The sequence below is a fragment of the Protopterus annectens genome, chromosome 9.part0 (assembly GCF_019279795.1).
Source record: "Protopterus annectens isolate FY-2018-M chromosome 9.part0, PAN1.0, whole genome shotgun sequence".
Taxonomy (NCBI): Eukaryota; Metazoa; Chordata; order Ceratodontiformes; family Protopteridae; genus Protopterus; species Protopterus annectens.
The window spans coordinates 1,528,342,555-1,528,368,240 of record NC_056743.1 but is presented as its reverse complement, the minus strand read 5'-3'; the positions used below and the strand labels follow the sequence as shown (position 1 = coordinate 1,528,368,240).

Below are 25,686 nucleotides of genomic sequence, written 5' to 3'. Positions count from 1 at the left end.
GGGGTCGTGGTCATGGCCATCTCATGAGGGGAGCTCATCCAGCAGACAACAGTCATGTTCAAGTAGCAGCAGCAGTGCATCTGACTGTGGGCATGGACATGCCAGTGCAACTCCTGGCCCAGCCTGTTCTCATGGTCGGGTATGACAACAATGAACTGCCACCTCTACCATGCATGGTTCACACCTGTCTGACACACTAAGATGCAGAGCTAGCACAGAGCTGGGCGGTGTTCTTGCAGACACTCACACACCAATTTCACCTGGAGGGCCCATACAGACACACACACAACAGTTACATGGTTCAGCCGTGAAGCTTAAAGCTCATTCTGTCTCACTGGCCATTTATTACATCATCCAAATGTCTGCCTGCTTCTCTTTCTTATTCGCACACACTCACTTACCTTTTTTGTCATTCTAGACTTCCTGCCCCTCACACACAATAACCAGTGCAAGTGAAGATAACTGTGCCATATCCTTCTTTTCTATCTTTTAGATTCAGAGATACTTAAGTTTTGTGTCCGATCTTAAGGGTGCATAGTTGACTTAGTGATTAGTATATCTGTGTTTGTGATGTTGTTTTGCTAATTGTACTTTTGACATATTTTGGTCTTAGAAAGTTAGACAATTGATAGAATCAAAAAATTTTTTGCATCAGTATTTTTAAGAATCTTCTGAGGGTTGTGACATCTAAAACTGAAATGTGTCTCATTACTTTCTAACTGCTATCTTTAATGACTTTCCAGTACAAAAGTATGAGGCCAAACCGAGGACATTCAGTGAGCATCAGTAATTTTGAGAGGTATGAATGTGTGAATCTTTGCTGTCTGAGGCCTATTACTTGATATAGGACACATGTATTCACATATGTCTCTGCTGGCACATGCTGAAGTCATTGCTGTACAAATCACCCACCTTTTACTTATTGACATTACCAAGTAACAACATACAAGGTTAAGACATTCATTTGTATTATTATACAATTCTGTTTTAACACTCCAGGTTCAACACTTAGCCTGTAATTCCAGCAGTTGCTACAGTTAGGGCTGAGTCTGTTTGAAGCCAGAAGAACATAGGCATTACATTGGTAGGTAAAGGCTGTGAGCATTGCCTAGCATCAATGTTGCTATATGTATGAGCATAGGATGCAGGTTTTAGCCCCTTAGGTGGTGAGTGAGTGTGCTATGCATTGCCACTTAGCCAATGCAAGGGCATATTGAGCTTGCTTATGTCTGGCTACACCCACAGTAGCTGCTGGTTCTCCCTTTGACTACTCATCTGCATGTGGTTGTGCTGACCTTGTATTGGTGGTGGGATGTGTGCCCCTTCCCCTTGTTGATCATGCTGAAGCTGTTTTCTCAGGATGATTTTGTAAGCATGGCACAGATGGTAAATATTTCAGTATATGTACGTGGATTGTACTGTAGGGCTCCACCAGATGTATCTAGGCAGCCAAACCTCAACTTCAGCAGCCCAAACACATGCTCTATGATAGTTCTTGTTTGAGCGTGTGCCTTATTATGGCATTCTTCAGTGGGCGTGTGTGCATTTCTGATGGATGTCATCAGCCATGGTTCCAGTGCCTAACCTGCATCCCCCTGTAAATGCCCCGTGGGTTATCACCCTTAATAAACATCTGATACAGTTTGGAGGTGTGCCAGATATGTGAATCATGGTAACTGCCTAGGTTGCCAGCACATGCATTCAAGATGATTCCCTAAGCATTACACATGACTTGGTAGTTAATGGAGTGGACGCTTTTCTATTTATGTAGACCCTTACCTGTTCACCATGTGTTGCCTTGATTTCTATATGTGTACAATCTATGGCAACCAGTACTTCAGAGTAGTGTGCTACAGGGTAGAACTCTTTCATATTTGTGGCTCTGTCTTCAGAAGTACAAGAAAAATATATGTGGTCACTGGCATGTTGGAGCATAGCATTCAGGAATTGCTGGAGGATCCTGAATGCTGATGCCTGTGACACCCCCAGCATGTCCCCTGTTGGTCTCTGTAGCTAAAATTTTAAATGCTACACATACCTTTGTCTCCACTGGTATTGGTTCCCCCATTGTTTGCCCTGAGTCTGAGTTGAGGACGACAGAGTTTCCAAAGTTCCTATAATGCATCTCTATCCACCCTGAAGTGCTCTACAATTTCTACCTCATGCAGATTGTAATAAGTTAAATGGGGTCTGAAAACTCTTCTCCTTCTTGGCCTTGGTCTATTAGCAGCAGCAGAAGCATAGACTTCAGCCTGTTGCACATACACATGAATTAAAGCCACAGCAGCTCCTAACATTCTTTTTGTGCAGACTCCTTTAAGTGGTTGTATTCCAATAGGTTTTTGAATTCACAGGGAAAACCAGCACTGTGTCTACATGGTTGCTTTATAGCTTGTTGAATAACTCCTCCATCTTAGATTGGTAGATAAACAGCTGCTTATGCTGTATTTAGCGCACACAGTCTTATCAGACTATGTGTGGTTTATTGAATCTTTCTGTTTGACTGAGTTAATGAAATTTAATTTGAAAAATGATTTCTGCACCTGACAACAGATAATATCAGCAGACATGATTGATGGTTACTGGTGTGGCCCCTTTTGGATTTTGATTATGCAAATTTATTTATGTTCCTTCAATAATACTTTTATGGGGCTATATTAGAACTTCGAATGTTCTAATATCAAACCCTATTCAGCAAAAGCTGAAAACATCGAACATACAGAACAGCAAATTTTTTCCTAGGGAAAAAATTTGCTGTTCCAAAACACATACACACAACACAAGCACACCAAACAAACAGTAATCCACACACATGCACCTAAAATTTTACACCTAACCCTACACTAAACTATACACACACCACTAACTATCCACTTACCTTAACCCAAACCCTAACCCTAAGGTCTGTCACTATCGCACACTCACTTCGCCCGCTCCCTAACCCTAACTCACCTACCCCACCCTAACCCTCACGTCCACACAATCATACACTTACCTGACCCACGCCCTAACCCAAACTCACCTAACCCGCCCAACCCTCACGTCCACATAATCGCACACATACCTAACCCGCACCCTAACCCTAACTAACCTAACCCACACTCAATAGCACACTTATCTGAACCCGACCTGAAACTTTCCACCACGGCACTGAAAATACCAAAGCAGCAGAAACAGACAACTGGATTCTTTCCCTAGGAAAAAAATTGGTTTTCTGTTGCTTTGATATTTTCAGCTTTTGCTGAATAGGGTTCGATATTAGAACATTCGAAGTTTTGAAACTTCGATGTTCTAATATAGACCCACTTTTATGGATATGTTGATTCTCTTGTTTACTTTTGCAAAAGAGGTGCTCAGAACCCCATGGCTTCATACAGGATCTACATAATAACAGATCAGACCTGCCAACCGTCCCGAATTACTCGGTTTTTACCGAGTTTTCGGGTCCAAATGAAGGGGTGCCACGATTCCCGAGTGGCACCCCCTCATTTCCGATTTCTTTGCTTTTGTTTTTTTATTTTTTTTAATTTTCGTGCTGTCGGAGCTGACGTCATCACGTGCGTGATGACGCCAGTTCCGTCAGCACTACCAGCCAGTCGAAATTGAGCTCCTTGAGCTAAGTCATTATTTCCGGCTGGCTGCAAGCAGTTGCTGCTGCCGAGAATTTGAAAAGCTGCTTTGCCGCCGTTTTGAACAGAAACGCTAGTGAGAGGGACTTAAATCAAGCTGCTTTCCTTCCATTCATTTTTAATCTTCTGCTGCCTGTGAGAGGAAGGGACTTTCTGGGACTATGCTGCCTAATGTCTGTTGCTTGCCCGAGCTACTTTGTGGCTTTGCTGCTGTTCATGCTGGACTTAGGTAAGTCCTAAAATAAATTAGAAAATGTTTTCAGACGTTTTGATGCATGGCGCAGTTTATTATGTCTATACTTAATATTTAATGTATGGGTTATGAGTTGTCCAAAATTTTGTAAGGGAATGATAGAGAGATAATTTTTATATATATTTTTTAGTTTGTAGAATTTAATGTAGCCCTCCAGTCCCAATCGTTATTAATATGTGAGTTATTTACTGAATAATAGTTAGTGTATATAAAATCTATTCATAATATTGGGCTAAAGTATATGGTTTCAAGTACGATAGTTATAGGATGTTTCCAGGCCATAAGTGAATGGCCATCGTACTGTTCATATTTCTATACCCATAGCGAAGTATTGCTTAGACCATTCTGGAGAGTGGACTAGTATCAAATGATATAGTTTTTATATATTAAGAAACACGAATGTTCCCGATATCATATAATTTCCTATTCTACTTGAGAGCTTGATATAGACTTAAACCACACTAGAATTTATAGTTTACATGTTTTAGATTTCCAACAGTTTTTTAAGAGGATATACTGATAGTTTTATTTCCGAAAGGTAGAATTATACTTTCAGTATAATACTTGATAGGTAACGCTTCTTATATATCACACATTTTTGTGCATGTATCTATACAGTACTTAACATGAATCTCTTAATAACAATTTATATTTGCAATAGTTCTGCAGTATAAAATGGTTTTGTTAGAGCGTTGCATTGTTATGCAGAATGATTGTAAATAGGCAGTACAATTCTTGCATTTTATACGCCAGTTTTAATGTCTGAGAAATTAAGGTTTTAAATAATATGCCTATCTAAAAGCTTCAGTAGGTGAAGATGTATTATGAGCAGGCATTTTTGCATATATATGCCTGCAAAAATAAACAAATGTTATTCATTATACAATACTGCAGCGTTTTAGAAGTGATACGATTTTAAAAGTTAATTGTTTAATGCATATGGAAGTAGACTTTTATGATAGAAATGTTCTGAATTGGGCAGTTTTGTAATTATTGGTTCATGCATTTCATTGCCTACAGTACAGCCTACTGGAAAAATGTTCATTCAGACAATACATTTAAAATGTGGTCTGTCTAACAAGTGTGCTGTTTTATACAAGGAATATAACTTAATAAAGTCAGGTGTATCAAAGAAAAGAACACATGTATGTTTCTTGTTTTGTGTGCAAGGGGCCAATGATTTGAAAACAGCCCAACGGTAATCTTTATCCACCACTGGTTAGATGCATTTTCTTTGGATGTGGTGCAGGTTTCAATGCTGTTTCAATGAATGTGAGTTTCAAGGGCAGAGAAGTTTTAATGCAAAGTCTATTTTCATTGTGAGACAGTATTGCTTTGTTTATCAGATGTCTGTTAGTGTTTGTGCATTGATGTGCCTCAAAATATAAAAATAAAATCCAAATAATCATTGTAGAAGTAAAGCAGTATGCACACACTGGTGTTTATGGGGCCAAATAGCCAGATAACGGGACATTGGAATGGCTGCAGGGGGACTCTGGTGCCATATTTTGGTTGTCTGTTCGTCAATTTGTGTTCGAAAGTTGGTATCCCACAATTCCATTGGAGTGGGTGGGGTTACGTAATTATGTATGTAAATTATATGTTAATCAGTGTACAGATTTGTACCTATTTTTCATGGTCCTTGTCCAGATTTTTGATGATTCCAGGTTGAGAGGTATGTAACAGATGCAGCATGAAAGAAGAATTCTTCCTAGAATGTCAAAATCTACTGATACTGTTACGTTCAACATAAAACATAACTTGCACAAATTTAATTACATTGTTGATCACTAAACTGTGTGACATCCATGTATGGATATACATATCTATATATAAATATAGATATACTGATGAGCCACAAATACATCCAAGGATCCAACCAAAGTATAAGGAAGCAGCAGGTACAAGTCAAAATCAATGAGAATACAGGCTTCTATTAGGTGAGCGCGTTCATGGTGTCATACCACTTCTTCAGACCTTTAAAAAACAATACTACAATCACACATTTTACATAGCAAGCATTAGAAAACAACCTATCAACAGGTCTATCTTGTTAAACAATTAAAATCTTATTAACATTCTAAAAACTTTAAAGTGACACTACAGCCAACATATCGCTTCAGAGACTATATAAGCATCTCATACTTGCTTATATAGTTTCTAAAGACATATAATCTTATTATACAACATACATTAGTATAAAAGTGATTAAATGTAGTGACCATAAAACATAAAATGTGAAATGAAATGTAAAAAAATGAAATATTTACTAATATGAAAACCTAATAATATGTTACATATATATATATATATTTGCATATTATTTATATAAGGGCCTATGCCTCAAGACAGGTTTAATAGGAATTCTGTCATTTAAGCCCTTACCTTTATCTGCACAAAGTCTTATAATCCAACGGGTCTCAGAAATCTCTGTGATATTTACAGCGTCTCCTCCTTTTTCACTTTCATTAACAATTTCTTTTTTTTTTTTTTCAATAATTTTTATTTATTCTTTTCATTAATCTAAAATAGCGTACATAATAGCACAGGTAGAGGTAAGACCTCTTCACAGTAAGCAGTTATTATACATTGAGGGTAGTACAAAACAGAAATAAAACAATCAACCAATACTATTTACATTATATACATAGATGCTTTCAATATTCGAGGGAAAAATTGATACAATTCAGTGGGAGTTGTTGTGATTGTGCATATACCTTAGGAAAATAAAAAGGAACAGAAAAAAGAAGAAAATTTCTTGGTCTATGGCTATAATTTAGTAAGGGATCTCCTATTTGTATTTAAGTCTGATACGTTGTCATGTGCTAGGCCAGAATAATATTGAAGATTTGTTCCCATAATTTCCTGTGATTAATGTTTTTATTCCCTTTATCTATTAGGATTTTATGGGCTAAAAGATGTTTAGTCACCATTAATTTGAAATTCTCGCGGGATGTGTTATTTAGGTTAAGCCAATTGGTTGCTATATAGAGTTTCAATAAGAGAAAGATATTGGTCATAGTAATTGCTTGAGTTTTAGAGATATTATTTGGTAGAATATGTAGAAGAGTAAATTCCCAGGTGAGTGTGGATGTCTGATAGCCCATTTTTTGCAATTGGAATTTAAGGGAGTTCCAAAGTTTAAATACACATTTACAGCTCCAGAGTAAATAGATTATATCAGCCATTTGAATTTTACAATGAGGACAAAGAGGGGATTTTGTAGAGTTAAATTTATGTAAGATAGCTGGTGTGAAATATGTGTTGCTATAGATCATCAGTTGGGTAAATGCCAATTTCTTAAGCGGTATGGATCTATTTGTTAAGTTAATAGCTTGGTTTAGTTGAAGGGTATTGATGGATGGGTTGTTCTTTCTCTAGTAATCTGAGACAAGCAAATCTTTTTGGAATTTAATGTCTAATTAGTTTGTATGTATTAGTGATATATTTTTTAGTAGAGAAGATGGTTTTCCATAGAGAGTTACAGGTTGTAATATCATTGTTGTTCATATTGTAATTTTGTAAATAGTTGGTACATAATTCTTTAATTTGCTTTAGAATCACTGTATAGGATTTGGGGAGGTTCCAATGATTCCTTATTTCTTGTATAGAGTCATTAATGTATGGGTATATATCTTGTATGGTTATATTAATTAATTTAGGGAAGGAATTCAGGTTTAGAGACTGATTGTTTATTTTAAGGTTGGGATTTTTGTGTAAGGGTTGTAGCATCATCATAGCTTGAGTTAAATTTAGATATTTGAAGAGTTTTTGAGTTAATAAAATAGAGTGTTTCAGTGATTCTAATATTTTGCACGGTTTTATTAAATTTGTATTTAGAAATGGCAAGGCTTTGGGGTTGATATCCAAGCTTTTGATATGTTTTTGGTATATTATTATCCACACTGGGGACCAGTCTTTGTTCTTTGGGTTGTATTCAGCTATGCGCAGTACTCTATTAGCGTTTGTAATTAGGTAATATGTCTCGAAATTGGGAAGGTCTAGACCACCTTTACTTTTTGGGGTTGTAAGTTTGATATATGAGATTCTGTTTTTTTTTTTGGTTCCCATATAAATTTTGCAAGCAAAGTGTAAGTTTAATCATTAACAATTTCTATAACTAAGAACCTAAACGTGTGTGCAGAGCCCTCTTTAAAAACATGTTTAGCTAATACATTTGTTAAACTCTGATTCCAAATATTCAAAAGGTGTTCACGTATTCTAAATCTAAATTCTCTATTCGTTTTCCCTGTTTAAAAACAGGAGCATGTGTTGCACACTGCTAAATACACTATATTTTTGCTGTTACTATTCACTGTGCTCTAAATTTCACCTCCCTTCCAGTGTCAGGGTGTTTGAATCTATTACTTATCAATGAAACCACATTGGTTGCATTTGTTACAAGGTACTGTGCCCATGTTACCATCACATACCTGTTTAGTATCTGTTGGATAACATAAATATCTTTTCAATGATTTCTTATTTTTGAAAAGAAAATTGGGCTCATCACCCACTATCTCTGATCTTCAAATCATGTGTAAGAATAGGCCAGTGCTACTTCACTGCTCCTGTTACCAAAGTCATACTTCTCGAATATTGAACTGGATTATAAGACTTCATGCAGATAAAGGTAAGGGCTTAAATGACAGAATTCCTATTAAACCTGTCTTGAGGCATAGGCCCTTATATAAATAATATGCAAATACATATATATATATATATATATATATATATATATGTAACATATTATTAGGTTTTCATATTAGTAAATATTTCATTTTTTTTACATTTTATTTCACATTTTATGTTTTATGGTCACTACATTTAATCACTTTTATACTAATGTATGTTGTGTAATAAGATTATATGTCTTTAGAAACTATATAAGCAAGTATGAGATGCTTATATAGTCTCTGAAGCGATATGTTGGCTGTAGTGTCACTTTAAAGTTTTTAGAATGTTAATAAGATTTTAATTGTTTAACAAGATAGACCTGTTGATAGGTTGTTTTCTAATGCTTGCTATGTAAAATGTGTGATTGTAGTATTGTTTTTTAAAGGTCTGAAGAAGTGGTATGACACCATGAACGCGCTCACCTAATAGAAGCCTGTATTCTCATTGATTCTGACTTGTACCTGCTGCTTCCTTATACTTTGGTTGGATCCTTGGGTGTATTTGTGGCTAATTTTTACATTTGGTTTATTATTCTTGGATCCATTTATACAAACATTGGCCATTTTTGTGTTTTCTATAGATATACTGATATTGATGCTAAAATACACACACACACACACACACGCACACGCACACACACACACACACACACACACACACACACACATATATATATATATATATATATATATATATATATAAGGTACAAAATGACAGTGGAGGCAGGATCTGTTAAAAACATTGGTCTATTCAGTGATTTACAATTTAAAATAGTAAAATTTTGTTTTTTCAGTTTCACAAGAAACTAAATGGTACCTTTGTAAATTTCTCATACAATCCCTCTAGGATATAGGCTAACTTGTAAAATAAAGTCTATGGCTACAGGAGTCTCATAGGCCCAATATTCAGTGCTAAAAAACATGTAGTCCTAAAAGGTGTACTCCACAGGTTAACCCCAACCGGGCTATCTTACTCCACAGTTCCTGGTCTTCCTTCACATAGAGATATTCCGTCAGATGATCTTCCATATAAGAAACTAACATACTGAATTTAGCCCTACTCCCTTTTATACCATATTAATTGGCAATTAAGGCCCTGTGATTAAGCTCATTTTTGTGAGATTATTTCTACTCTACATACTACAGTATACACTCTGAGTACACATTTAAAGCCGCACATACATTTTCTATAACTAACATGTTACAACTACTCTCCCACCTGTACAAAACCAGGGGTGTTGGATATATTAATGATAGATTGTAAGCTCTGGATTACCCATCAGCATTTCTGTTGGCCAGGCTGGGTCTATGGTATACTGAAATGATGGCAGAGAAATTTCCCACAGACACAACTTGGTATTTACTGTTAATTTACCAATAAGCATTTCAAACAAACATGAATCTAACCCCAAACTGAAATGCCTACCCAAAAAGTAGCATTTATTTCAAGGTATACAAAGCCCACTTTATTGCTAGATAGTGTTTTCCAATAACTAAGTATCTCCTTTCTGCTTTACACAGCTTCTTGCTGATACAGCATTCAGGCTACCACTAATTTAATTGTTTTGGGACAGCACTTTAATGTAGTGGTATATAGGATCATAGGAGTTTACTAGGCTATTGGCCTGGAGGCCCTTATAAGCCTAGCCAAGAGTTTAGCCCATGTTTAGACAAATCAGCACCCGATGCCCCTGTCCAGCAGGGATACGGGTGGAATCCCATGGATGTATTTTCTATTTCCCATCCAGTTATCCAGGTCATGCTTAAAAAGAGGTAAAGAGATACTATGCTTGACATGGAGAGGAAATCTATTCCACAGATGGGGGAGTCTCTGGGACACAAATCTGTCCCAACAACAAGTCCTATTGATGTCACAGACCAGGTTGAGGCCACACGTGCGGGTTACTTGAGTGGAGCTTGACTTGCTGATATGCAGCAGTCCCATCAATGTGGGGTCCGAGATCACCTTGTATGCCAGACAGAGGTCACCTCTGAGGAGTCTGTATGAAACTGAGTAGAGAGATAGGGCTTTCAGCCTATCTGTGTATGGTAGATTTTTGACACCTTGGATTCTCCTGGTGAGGAACCTCTTTGGTCTCTCCAGCTGCTGCATGTGCTTTGCAACGTACATGCCGAATGGGGTGTTGTACTCAATAATGGGCCTTATAAGGGAAAAATACAGGGATGTTATGACCTCCTTGTCCCTGGATGAGATACTCTTCCTTATGACGTGGGCCATGTAGAAAGCTTTCTGTACAATGGAAGCAACATGGTGGTCAAAAGTCAAGTTGCTATAAATCTGGCTGCCCAAATCCCTCATGACTGATTGTGTGCTTAGGACATTGTTATTAATGTGATAATTTGTGAGGACATCACTCTCCCTAAAGGGGATGATGATGCAGTTTTTGGTACTCAGCTTGAGATCATGTTTCTGGCACCAGTCATTTGTTTGGGTGAGACCCTGTTGGAGGATGTCCACATCACTAGGGGAATTGATGACAGTGCCTAGCTTGCAGTCATCTGCAGACTTGGTCAGCCATCGCTGGCTGGTTTTGGCCTACATCTCAGAAATGTATACCCAAATAACAGAGGCCCCAAGACCGAACCCTGGAGTACTCTGCTCAATATGGGTCTACTGCTTCAGGTGGCTTCCACTATTTTGACTAGGTGGGTTCTGTCAATGAGCCAGTTAGCTACCCATCTGGTAACATACAGATTGATGCATAGTTCAAAGAGTTTATCTGTTATGCCTGAGTGGGAATTAGTGTTGAAGGCTTTGGCCAGGTCAAGGTAAGCAGTGTGCACCATCTTCCCCTAATCCATGGCTTTGATGACTGTCTCAAAAAAGTCGACCAAATTTAACAGACTTGATCGCCCCTTAACAAAGCCAAAATGTGTGGGATTGAATGCTTTAGGGTTGCCAATGTCCTTGTTAATGAAGTCCATGGTAATTCATTCCATGGCCTTGCAGATGAGGCTAGTTAGGTTGATTGGGTCTTTAATTTCCTGGATCGGGATAAGGTAGACTCTAGCAAAATCAGAAGTTACTAACACAGGTTCAGAAAAAGGATATATTTTTTAGTTCATTAAATGCTCTGTCTGACTCAAGACAGTCACTTTGAGAACAGCTTTTTCTTTGTGTGATCTACCAAAAGGCCATTTTCACAAAATTAGGGAAAAACTTTCTATAGTACCCGGCTAGTCCAAGGTAAGCCTTCACTTATATTTTACTAGAGGGTATAGGGCTGTTTTTTATGATCTCTATCTTTTTTAGTTGTGATCCTACCACCCCACTTCATATAAGGTACACCAGGTTCTTAAATTCCAATATACTTTACAATCATGTCTGACTGTCTTATGGATTCTACCACATGCTGCACTTTACACAAGGGAGATTCCAAGCCCTCTAAATTAATGGCCATGTCATCCAGATATGCTGCAGTATATCAGGAGTGGGGCTTCAATATTTTATCCATCTGTCTTTGAAAAGTGACTGTGGCGCCATGTAAACCAAATAGTAACACTGTATTCACTGAAATAGACATCAAGGGTTACAAATACAGCCTTTGCTTGGCACAGTAGGTAAGTTACAAACTAAATGTATGTCCTGCCCGTATGGCAACTGCACAGCTCAAAACAAAATGCAAAAAATAAAACAAAAGCCAGCAGATATAGGCAAGCTGTATAATTTTATTAGCTTGTTTTAAAGCATAATAAACAGACCAGTTTCAGCTCATTAAAGTCTCAGCCTTCTTCAGTGTTTAAAATAAAATGAGAACAATAGTCCCTATTATAGTGAACTACAAATTGATGTCAAAACATGATTGGTTCCTTACAAATGTTCATTCATACCAGGTGCAAATAAGGCTCCTAGCTTAATTATCCATTTCTTTTCTTTTGAGTCCAAAAGGCTATGCCATCTGGCTTTATTAGCCCTGTTTCCCATGATTTTGTCAGTAACTGTAAATCTGAATGTAGCATTAGGATGTTTAATGGTATGTTTGTATAGTGCACCACTGGGTTTTTTATTTCTAATCCCACTAAAGTGTTCCGAAATACGGATCCTAAGGGGTCTGGATGTCTGTCCAACATAAAAAGCATGGCAACTATAGGTAACTAAATAAATGAGCCAGTCTGTCCCACAATTTGCAAAGAACTGAATCTGAAAGACATTGCCTGTATTACTGCTAGAAAACTCCTTAGTTTTGTTCATAGCTTTACAATGGGTACAGTGGCCACAAGGTACACAACCTGTAAGTAAGTCCCCAAACATAGTCCATTGTCCAGAAACCCCTGTGGTTTGGTTGATGTGTTTATAGTGGCTCAACTGGGACCCAATGTTTCTCCCCCTGCGAAATGAGAATAAACACTTGTCTCCCAAAATGGTGGAAAAATAGTCATCTGCTCTTAATATGTTTCAATGTCTCTGGACAATGTTAAGTAAAGTTTCTATGTTCCTACCATAAGTAGTAACCAGACGGATCACAGATTGTTGGTCGATCCCTTGTTCTTTGTATTGTAATGTATCTGACCTATCTAATAAAGAAACCGAATTACTACCACTCAGGACGTAACTCATTTGGTACCCTCTGTCCCTAAATCTGTCAATAAGGTCATCCCTATACTGTGCATAACTATCAGGCCCAGGTCAATCTTGAAAAGAACATCAAATTCCAGTTCTAACTATGAGATCTCAGGGGATGAGTCATCATCTATAACTGATGTCGATATACAGCACCCCAGGGACTCACCAGTATCCAAAAAATTGGCCCCTTTAGATGAAGGCAGGTTAGGGGGGTAGGAAACACAACAGAAATGGGAAACATGGATATCTTATTGGAACTATTGACTCAGAAATAGCAACTCAAAATAATGTCTTGAATAGCTCTAATGTAATATTGTCTGATGTACAAATAAAGATTCTTAATAAGGGATTGAATTTCATTCCTGTTTTTTTTGTTCCGGAAGATCGACTAGCTCAGGATGTTACAGCCTTTTGTAGATTATTGAATTTAAGAATGTTTTACAAGGATTCTGATAATCAGACAAGTGAAGACAGGTTCAGGTATCAAAAATCTAAGTTTATCTCCCCAATGCATTCCAATGTACTCATGTTCCAGACTGCAGTTTTGAAAGATCTACACTACAGCTCTAGGGACTATATATGTAAAGTGAATGATCTCTCAAAGACTCAACAAACAGCTTTACATGAACTGGTGGATCATAAGGACTTGGCTATACTACCAGCGGATAAGGGGGGAGCAGTGGTGGTCATGAACTGGGAACAGTATAATGAGGAGGCTATGAGACAATTGGGTGATGGACGGTACTATGTGAAGATGCCCCTTGATCCTACTCAAAAATTCAAGAAGGAAATTGACCAATTTTTGGCCTTAGCTAGGGAGGAGGGTATTATCTCGGACTTTGATTTACAACAACTAATGGTCCCAGATCCAACAAATCAATATATTTACTTCCTCCCCAAGATACATAAGGATCTTCATCACCCACCTGGTAGACCTATTGTCTCGGGCAGGGGCTCTATCACTGAACTCCTATCACAATATTTAACTTTAAAGTTACAACCCTTACTTAAGTGGGTACATTCCAGTCTTCATGACACCGCTGAGTTTCTCCAGATTATAGCTGATACACAATTGGAACCTGGCTACTCTATACCCTAGATGTGTCAGCATTGTATACAAACATACCACATTGGGCGGGCTTGGATGCCCTAGAAAACTGGTTGAACAAGTCAGATCTTTACCCTCCAGGTATAAATACTTTAATTATCGGGCTTGCTGAACACATACTAACTAAGAATGTCTTTTTTTACCGTGACCAATGCTTTTGGCAAACTAAGGGGACAGCCATGGGGGCTTCTTTCGCCCCCATTTACGCAGATTTATTCATGGCTTATGTCGAGGAGTTCATCATTTATGATAAATCCCACAACATTTACATAAATGAAATTGACATTTGGAGGAGGTTTTTGGATGATTGCTGGATGGTATGGAGATCGGATGAGAGTTATCTGAAGGAATTCGTTGGTTATCTTAACGAAAACAAATGGGGTATTCAATTCACTGTTAGCTATCATTCCTGTAGGAACACTTTTTTGGATGTATTGATTACTAGGAATGCAGATCACACCCTAGATACACAGGTATATAAGAAATACCCCCAATACAATTCCCTTCTCCATGCCTCCAGCTTTCATCCACCTCACATCTGCAGAAACATACCCAAGTCCCAATTTCTTAGAATGAAACGTATTTGTTCCAAGCCTGATAGTTATGCACAGTATTGAGGGATGACCTTATTGATAGATTTAGGTACAGGGGGTACCAAATGAGTTACGTCCTGAGTGCTAGTATTTCGGTTTCTTTATTAGATAGGTCGATACATTACAATACAAAGAACAAGGGATCAACCAACAATCTGTGATCCGTCTGGTTACTACTTATGATAGAAACATGGAAACTTTACTTAACATTGTCCAGAGACATTGGAACATATTAGGAGCAGATGACTATTTTTCCACCATTTTGGGAGGCAAGTGTTTATTCTCATTTCGCAGGGGGAGAAACATTGGGTCCCAGTTGAGCCACTATAAACACATCAACCTAACCACAGAGGGTTCTGGACAATGGACTATGGCTGGGGACTTACTTACAGGTTGTGTACCTTGTGGCCACTGTACCCATTGTAAAGCTATGAACAAAACTAAGGAGTATTCTAGCAGTAATACAGACAATGTCTTTCAGATTCAGTTCTTTGCAAATTGTGGGACAGATTGGCTCATTTATTTAGTTACCTGTAGTTGCCATGCTTTTTATGTTGGACAGACATCCAGACCCCTTTGGATCCGTATTACAGAACACTTTAGTGGGATAAGAAATAAAAATCCCAGTAATGCACTATACAAACATACCATTAAACATCCTAATGCTACATTCAGATTTACAGTTATTGACAAAATCATGGGAAACAGGGCTAATAAAGCCAGATGGCATAGCCTTTTGGACTCAAAAGAAAATAAATGGATAATTAAGCTAGGAGCCTTATTTGCACCTGGTATGAATGAAAATTTGTAAGGAACCAATCTTGTTTCAACATCAGTTTGTATGTTCACTATAATAGGGACTACTGTTCTCATTTTATTTTAAACACTGAAGAAGGCTGAGACTTTATTGAGCCAAAACCGGTCTGTTTATTATACTTTAAAACAAGCTAATAAAATTATACAGCTTGCCTATATCTGCTGGCTTTTGTTTTATTTTTTACAGAAGGTAAGTGGCATCTGCCAGTATTCTTTCATCAAGTCTAGTGTTGTCAAGTAAATGGCCTTCCCTGGGTATTCTGTCAGATGAAACAGCTATTAAATCTGGAAATCCTATTCAGTTTCCAAAAGCCATTACAGATTCTAATACTTCCATCACCTTTCGGGACCAGCACTAATGGGATGGTCCAGTCAATCAGTCACTCTTCTACCACACCTAGTTTGAGCATTATTTTTTAATGTCTTCTCTTATTAACTGCTTTTGTGACACTGGTACTCTATAGGGTCGCAGTTCTAACATTTATTTCAGGGGCTGTTTAAATATTATGTTCCATTAGTTTAATTCTCCCATGCATCCTTAACAACAATCCTTTATTTACAAAAATGTTCTCACCTTCTGCCTTTGTAAGATTGACAAGGATTCCTCTAGCTGCACTTGTATGAACTTCAGCTTATAAAATTCCTGAAGTGTCTTCTTCTTTCCATAGCTTCAACACATTAATGTGATAAATTTGCTCTATTTTTCTCTTTCCTGGCAGTTTGAACTTGTAATTAACTGCAACTGGATTTATTTTCCATCCCTCAAATGGCCCCAGACATTTGGCTAGAAATTTCTTTTCTGTGGAGGGTACCTGTACTACTGTCTTATTGCCTGGTTAAATTCTCTAAGTTAACCATTCCTATTATAAATTCATTTTTTTGCATTTTTCTGGGCATTCCATATGTGCTTTTTTTACCATTGTCATTGTCAGCTTTAATCTAACCTGCAGTCCAATAAAGTGTGCCATCAAACTTTTGAGTCTTTTACTCTTCCCAAGTTTTCTTAGCAGCGTCAAGCAGCCCTCACAGATTCCTGCTGTACAGAAGTTGAAATGGGGGTAAACCCAGTTGAAACCCGCAGCACCCACCTGACTATAAACAGTAATTGGGGTAACAACTGTTACCTTTTCTTTTTACTATCTGCATCCACAACTTTCCTTACCAATGATTTCAGTGTTTTAGTAAACCTTTCTGTTAATTTATTAGTCTGTGGATGGTAACTTTAAAGCACTGAAATAATTAGTGCAATACCCTTGACACAAAGGGACTGCCTTAGTCACTAAATATCTCCTTAGAGATATCCACTCTGGAGAATAATAGTATCACTTCTTTGGCAACAGTGTTAGTGATGGCTTTGAGCAATAGCACTGCTGATAGAAATTTGGTAGCATAGTATATTATGTCTAATATTTACTGATATTTAGTGCTTGATTTTACCAGTGACCACACAATGTCTTAAGGCAGTATGTTCAAATGGCAATTTGCACTAGGTGTTGGGATCAAGGGACTTTTATATACAGGATGGGGTGCAGTTTTCTGACATTCACATATCTTGTCTGTTTCCTTCATTATGCCTAGACAGTAAAATACAATACCCTTGCCTTAGTTATCCATCTGCCAGTGACTGTCTAACATGGGACTGTGTGCCAGCTTCAGTACTATTGTCATTTAAGTTTTTTTGGCACTGGTACCTGATGAAGAATTTGTTCCAGTTCTTTGCTTACTCTACATAACAGGTCAACTTTTAAGTCAAAATAGGGATAAGAAGTAACAGGAACAAACAATGTTTTACCTCCCCTTACAATGTTAGTTATGGTCTCACTTGCTGTATTTCAATATCTTTCAGCTGTGCCCTTTTAATGTTTATGTGACTAACTTGTAAGTCAGCTAACTTGGGATTACTTTCTTCAGTAATCTGCCATGAGGTAAAAGGTGTAGCATCTTCCCCTAAAATTATAGGCATTGCAGCTTTTTCTAAGTATTCCCTTGCAAAAGGTAGTTCTAAACAAATGTCACCTTCTGCTTTACTTTCTTGCCAATCAGTACAACCCTCATGAGTGCTCTCTTTCCCTTTAGGTTGGTCTTTGCCACTTTAGTTTGACTGGATATAACCATCTCACCTCCTTTACCTTCCTTATGTTGTCCTTTCACTGCAAAGTGTGTATCATAATAAAATTTATCTAAAGGTTTTACTTCTTTCTTGGTTCAAATATTTCATCTGGCTAAAGCTCCACCAGCACTTGTATTGTCTGTTATACACTAGAAGAAATAGGCTCAGAAGTTTGAATTTTTCAGCTTATCTCACTTTGTTCACTCACTTTGTTGTGGAGGTCCTCACTCAGCTTTCTTTTTCAATATTTCCTTCAGTTTCTGTGCTAGTGCTTCTTTTAATTTTTTCTTGATTTATGTCTTGCTTGTACTAATTTTTACTTCAGAATTTTCTATCAGTTCATCTTCATTTCCTATAGTGATATATCTTGCAATTGTGTGTTTCTGTAGCTCTGTTCTTGGGGCATGCTTCTAATAACAGACAAGATTCTTTTTGTATTCAAATTACAGCAAAGGTCTGTATCTTTTGGTAGTTCTTATGCCAACTCTCTTCTCCTGGTTTTAATTTTACATTTCTCAGTGAATGTCATTGCCTTACCCCCACCCCCATTCTTGTACGAAATGGGTGTATCAGTTTGCCACAATGTGCAGATAGATGGTCCATCCTCCCACATTTTCCATAGTGCTTTAAGATGCGGACGATCATTTCCTGATATCATATCATGTGGTAAATCGGGTGTTATAGCCATAAGATGCAACACTTTTCACAGAATTGTCTGAATTTCTATATGTGTAAGGAGAGACTCTTTTATATCACCTTGAATATGTATTGCCCCACCTTTTGATTGGTATATATTTTATGCTTGCACACTAGGGAAAGATCGGCAAAGACAATCATGCTTCCAGAAACTAGCAGAGTTTGAACCTCCCTTCCTTATAAAAATGCTGCACATTTTACTAGTTTGACTGTAACACATTGACATAGAGCTGACTCTATCTTAGATCCAATTTTATCTAAAGCATACATTTCAGTTTTTACATTCCTACTGACAGCATTTTCTTCAGCATTAGCAACACAGAACTTAGCAATGTCAGCCCCACCACACATTTAAAGCAAATCAACACGTCTGATGAAGTCCAGTTAAGGGCAAAAGCACTATTTTTTAATATCTTTATTTTCAATAAAGTATCACTTTCTACATTAGTTATAAATGCTTGATTACTTTGAAGTCTCAAATGAGCTTGTCTACAGTTCATGATTTTTTAAATGATTTTAAGGACTCTTAGCCAGCATCAACTTCATTGCCTACAAAGTGTTAGTTTCACCTATGGATGAATAATACATACACACACACACACACACACACACACACACACAGATCTGCATCTGTGTGTGTGTGTGTGTGTGTGTGTGTGTGTGTGTGTGTGTGTGTGTGTGTGTGTGTGTGTGTACATGTCTGCCATTAGGACAGCTGCTATAAATATAAATATGTGTGTCTACTGATAGGATAGCTACTAGAAATAACTTAATAAACAGTTAAAAACTCTTACTGATCTCCCCATCCCACAACCTTTCAAATGCAAGGGTAGGAGTGGAACTACATTATGACTAGTGGAAAGGACTACCGGAAGCAGCCTATTACATTTTATGGTCAACAGTTTTGGACATGTAGCATCAAATACTTAACATTTTTAATAGAAAATGTTAGTATCTAACATGATTAATAATGTGAACAGAGGAAAAAAGTGACTATGAAAATGAAATGACATCTGTAAGAAAATGCATTGTGCAGGTTGAGCCAGTACACTGTCTAGATGAGATTAATGGTCTAAGCATGTTTGGGAGGGTGGTATTTGGGATACTCATCACAGTGGGACAGCATATTATTTGGATAATGAGGGCTAAGCATGTCTGGGCAGGGCTCACAGCAAAGGGGTGAAGCAGGTCAGTTGAGACAGACTAAAGTAAGAAAGGGAGAAATAAGAGTGAAAAGGAGGTCCTGGAAAAAGTTAAAGCAGAATGAATAACAGAGCAAACAGTTATTCATTACACAAATTCTATCTCTATATACCTTTATGTACTAGACAAAAAGCAAACTTTAAAGAACTACAGCAACAGATAAAATTGTGAGAGATCATAATGCAATCCATCATGTCTTGATTCCTTGCTCCCAATATCTCAAAGCTGCCTATTACATAGAAGGTAATGGAACATCTAAACATTAGTATTTTGTAGGGAGGCTAGCCACCCTACGCCTCCCCATATCCCCTGGACTTATATATGCCAGCTCCAAAGTGACATAACTTTGGGAAATGGAGAAGCCAAAGCAGCACAAAAAGGTCTTGAGGAATCCCTTGTTTTTTCCAGTATAAGCAAGCAAGCACACAAATGATTTATGACCTCTCACTCATCAGAGAGGCAAGGGAAGTCCTTTTTTTTTGCTTAAAGAGGTATACATGCACTAAGTGTTGAATAACTACCGGTCAGTGCAATAGTTTGTGTAAGACAGAAGGTAGTGCAGTACATCTAAACAACAGTGCTCTATGAAGCAGAAAAGTGTTATAAATAAAGATAATATGCCAGATGCCTTATCATTTACATTTCTGCACTCAGTCTAATATATTTATTTATGTTTAGTAATATAGTTGTCTGAATTTTATGTGTATTTGGCTTTGCTGTCCGCCACTTGTTATATGTTTTCACCAAAGTGTATTATGGAGAGCATTTCCAATTTTTGCCTTGCTACCAAACATGCTTCCCAAAGATAATGTTGATCACATATATTATTTCTACATGATTCCATCTCTTTATCAATTTAACTCTCTATCTACATATGCATCTGTTTATCTTTATATTTGTATTTCTTTTATTTATCAACATGAGGCTATTTCTGAAAGTTTTGTCAATACAAAGCTTTATTAATGCTGAATTTGTTTTAGTTGCTATTAGCAATGGAGAGATACAACCCTACTCACTAGTATTTTTTATCTTTTATTTTTGCAGTTCCTGTTCCCATAATATTGGACCCAATGACAGCCCATCCTTGCTTGACATTTTCAAAAGATCTCATGCGTGTTAAATGCAGTAACACATGGCAGGAGGTTCCTGACAACTCAGAAAGATTTAATCCTGCTCTGTCAGTGCTTGGATCAGAAGGATTCATATCTGGAAGAGTCTACTGGGAGGTAGATGTTGGACAGAAAACAAAGTGGGATGTGGGCGTTGCCAGGGAATCGGTAATCAGGCAAGGTGATTTTATGCTGTCACCACAAGAAGGATTCTGGGTTCTGATTCTAAGAGATGAACAAAAATACCTAGCTTCTAACTACATAGACATTGAGTTAACCCCAAAAGTAAAACCCAGAAGAATTGGAGTATACCTAGACTATGAAAGGGGGCTTGTATCTTTTTATAATGCACATACTATGGAACACCTCTACACTTTTAACGATTCCTTCACAGAGAAAATGTACCCTTATTTCAGTCCTGGAATGATTGATGGGATTAAAAACACAGAACCACTGAAAATATTTGCACTCAGTCTTTAGAAATATTGGATGTGAATTCTTTTTCATACCTCTGAAGACTGTGACAGCTACATCCATTTTAGTTAGGTAATAATGAAGCAATATAGTAGTGTTCTAAGTAACACTTATTTCATGCTGTTGTATACTGCTGTGTTTTAGGGAAACAACGTAATAATGATGTAGCATTTTGTAGGCAAACAGACAGTGTTGTTTTCCCCTACAAAACTATGTAGGATGTTACTGGTATAAACTGTGAGGTAAGTGCTACAAAAATATTGGATGCAGCCAGTGAAATGGGATAAATTCAAGGATTGCTACACAGCATTATCACTTTTTTATAAAAAAAAAAAAAAAAACTTCATGCTGGTTAGTTTCACTGATGGTGACATGTATGGCCACATAACCATGAGCTATCCTGTGAAAGTGATGAAACACACCAAAGACAACATCCATAAAGCTGGTAAAAAAGCTGCATCTCTTAATGCTGAGACATAAAAGGCTCTTCGGTGACTAGATTCAACTACATAGTCTAAGGTTTTACAAAAGATAATTCATCACAGTAAAGTGAAATGAAATTTATTAATTGAAAGCTTTTGGACTTTCTTCTTGTCATTTCCAAAAAGGTTTATTTTAAGACATTGAAAAATCACGTTTATATATTTAAATTATATTTTTATTCATTATGTTAATTTATGATAAAGCAGACCTGGCCTTGCTAGAAGTTTATAATTATGCGTATAAAGCATACGATGAAACATTAATGGCAATATTGACTGATTTTGTCATTCTAGTGGGAGAGCCTTGTTTTCCTTTATAATCATCACCAGTACAACTTTTTGATCATTGATTTCATTGTGTTATTGTGAGACAAGCTTCATTAATACCGAATTTGTTTTAGTAGCTATTAGCAATGGACAGATACAACCCTGCTCTTTTCCCAGGTACTAATGTATGACTGGGTCTCTAAATGAGAAGTAGAGTGGCTTCAGCTGATAGGACAGAAACAAACCGAAATATAAATGTGCATATGTGTTTGTTGGTTTGTATATACAGTGTTCATGCATTTCACTTGAAATACATTATCAGTGTATGATTCAAATGTACACAATGAATATTTAAAAAGACTGAATTATAGCTTAATTCTTTATCACACATTTTATTTATAAAATGGTAATGAGTATCTTTAAGACTGGCTTGTTTTTCTCTGTCTTTTTTCTTCTTCAGGATTGCTGAAGGTTTGTAGTGAAATGTTTTCTGTGACATATATTGTCATAATTTCATAATTTATTTTCATCCTTTTTGCACATTTTTACAGTATTACATGAATACTCACAATATAAGTAATACTGACCAAGTATTTGCTGACAGCAGCAAAGATAAACTGTCAAGCTATTATTAGATACCATGAAATAGTACTGCAAGATCAACTCCATAAGTAGTAGAGGCCCTCACAATGGCAGAATTATGTCAAGATTTGCCTGCTAAGGAATAAGTGAGAGATCCAGGTGGTGCAGACATGACAACCAGAGGAACAGATGGAAGACCTGGTAGGGAGAAACATAAGTAAAAAAATGGTTAGTGATTTTTAGCAGCAATTGCTTAGACATTATTATAGTATATAGTGAAAAAAGTTGGGAAGAATTAGTGTGAATATTCTTACACATGTTACACAAACAACCCAATCCCAGATGTTCAAAGACCACTCTCTTGCAACCAGGGACTTGTGCATTTTGGAGCTCATACAGGCTGCAGCTCATGTTCAAACCTGAATGATGAGTTCAGGCAAGGTGGCAGGTGTGTGACATTATTCAACTCTGAGAATGGTAAGTGTAGTAGCCCTGGGGAGGGAGTGGGAGTGTGGAAGTGTAGCTGAGGTTTTTAGACAGCAATTAGGATGGGATTTAAGTTTATAAAGTGTGTGAGGGGGGTTATGTTAGGGAGTTGAATGGAGGTTTAGGGTTCATAGGTGGAGACTAGGCTAATGACCACAAGGCACCTTATAAGCCTAGCCGTGCAAACCAAATGTGACCCACAAATTTGATTTATATAGGGGTGATTTACTGATTGCCTCTGTCTTCAGAAACATAGGAATAAAATTGTAGCTGGATTTGAACCCTTTACCATCAGTGTTCTTTATCTAAAGTCACTGCACTTACACTTTGTGCCACAGAGACTTTGACTTTTAAAGAGAGGTAGAGGAGTTCAGGGTTTTGGAGCTTTAGGATTAGGGTGGAGAAATGAGTCTAAGGTTTAGGGAAAAGGAGTGGAGTTTTGATCTTAGGGACCAATGGGGGATTTTAGATTTAGCGTGGGTAGCAGAGTTTAGGTTTAAGCAGCAAATGGAGACTTTAGATTCAGGAAATAGGAGGGGAGTTTTAAAGTTAGATTTAGGGAGTGAGGATCCAGGATAGGTTTAGCGACCAGGTGGAAGTTTTAAGGTTAGAGTTAGGGAAATGGTAGGGCTATACTGTGCACTAGGGTAAACTGGTCAGATGGTTAGGTGATTAAGTAGGATTGGGCTAATTGGAGCTTAATTGTAATAAGAGTTAAGGCCACTTGCCATTTAGGGCAAGTGGTATTGAACAAATGTGCTACAATCTACAAGCAAGCGATCACTTGCAGCAGATTGGCTTACATTAATGTTTTTATTGCAATGTATGCTTCCTTGCCATTTCCAGTTACAGATGTTAGTGTTTGACCATACAGTATTAGGGTCTTTCTTCCTGTTACTCTGTTATATACTAATCTGCACAGATGGATAAGCCCCAGAATTCAGTAAACTCTGTGTAGGCTTTGCACAAAGCCTACGTGGAGTTTACATGTTTGCGTGACAGTGCATGGTGAGCAGTTGCTCGCAATGCATATTAATGACACGTGGTGTACCTAAGTTTGGTTCATGGCTAGCAGCAGTGTTGCCAGCCAGGAAAGCATGTAAGTGAATGTGGATACAATTCTCTTTAAAGTAGAGCACCTATGGTCCGCAGATTTGAGTGGAATACCACAATGACCACCAAAGCTTCACAGATAGCTGTGAATCTGTTATGCATCCCATCTCCACAAAGGCCAACATAATGCAGAGACATTTAACCAGAAAATGGGACATATTTGCCATAGACGTGGTATAATGAAACACAAAGAAATTGTCATCTTCTTTGAGCAAGATATGTGGACAAAGGCATACATAATGGGGAGACAAAGACCCAAAATAGAGACAGATTTTTAATATTGCACTTACAAACTTAGAAAGTTGATAGAATAAATATGTTGTACATTAGCAAACTTTCTGAAGAACATAGCTTGAAACTCCAATGTCAGGCAACAATTTCTGACTTCACTTGGCAGTGATATGCCAATGATTTCCCAGAACACAATATATTATGAGGGAAAAGATCAAAACTATGTGACAAAAACTGGACATTCTGCACAAATCAGGACAATTGAGAGGTATGCAGTCATATGTATGTAATAGTGAGTCACATCAGTCCAGAGATCATCCAAGTGATATGGCAGAAAGCCACAAATTTGATAAATAAAACATCTGGACATCCTGGGAATGTATGGACATTTGAGAGGTATGAATGTAAAGTATGTGGTCCAAACACAGTACAGGACAGTGTACCTACAGTGCAGAATACTATGATATCCTATTCCTGGCATTCTGTATTGAATCTGTGTTAATGATCTGTAACAGGACTTGGACTGCTGTGTAAAATGATCACTCAGGGGAAGTGTGTGTACTGAGTAAGGATACAGAAATGAATTGTAGGAATGAACAGAGGGAAAGAGGACAGGTGAAACACCCTCATGTACAGCAGAGGAGGGCGTATCAATGGAGGATAGTTGCAGCAGCAACACTAAGCACATATCTATATGGCACAGTACAGACTGTACAGTGAAAATGTGTTGTTTGCGATTGTCACACAAGGTGACATAACAATGGGGAGGATGGATGTCTGCGTGAGATAAGCATCTTTACATGAATAATGCAAAGGACATCTATCAGAGATCTGGCATACAATTGGGGTAGTGTGCATATTGTGACACTGTGCAAACTGATATAACTGAATATGAGTGTACTCTCAGCAGAAGTCTCCAGCAAGGTGGCCACAGGTAAAGGATCATGGCAAACATTATAAGAACCAACCACAGTCATGGACAATATCAGAATAATACCACCACTAATCCCATGCCACAGACATAAGTTATGTGATGTGGAGTGATAAGAAATAAGGCTGCAAACACACACACACACACACACACACACACACACACACACACACACACACACACACACACACACTTGAACAACTATTATGATACATCCACACTCTATGAGGGTAACTAGGCACACTGACCTGCCACTGTAATATCCACAGGAGATGTTATGAGGGACACTTTGGAGCTTTTCTCCCCGGGCCTCTACTGAAAATGGAAATATATCCAGCTAGACTA

The 25,686-nt window shown here is 37.5% G+C and overlaps 1 protein-coding gene across 1 annotated transcript in view; it reads left to right on the top strand.

The window, feature by feature from the left end:
* Positions 1-22,950, top strand: part of LOC122812161 (zinc-binding protein A33-like) — a 209,813-nt gene extending 186,863 nt beyond the window's left edge. The window contains exon 6 of the mRNA XM_044084482.1: positions 20,711-22,950. Coding sequence (XP_043940417.1) covers positions 20,711-21,255 — 545 coding nt within the window. The 3' untranslated portion in view covers positions 21,256-22,950. The remainder of the gene's footprint in view (positions 1-20,710) is intronic.
* The last annotated feature ends 2,736 nt before the right edge of the window (positions 22,951-25,686 follow it).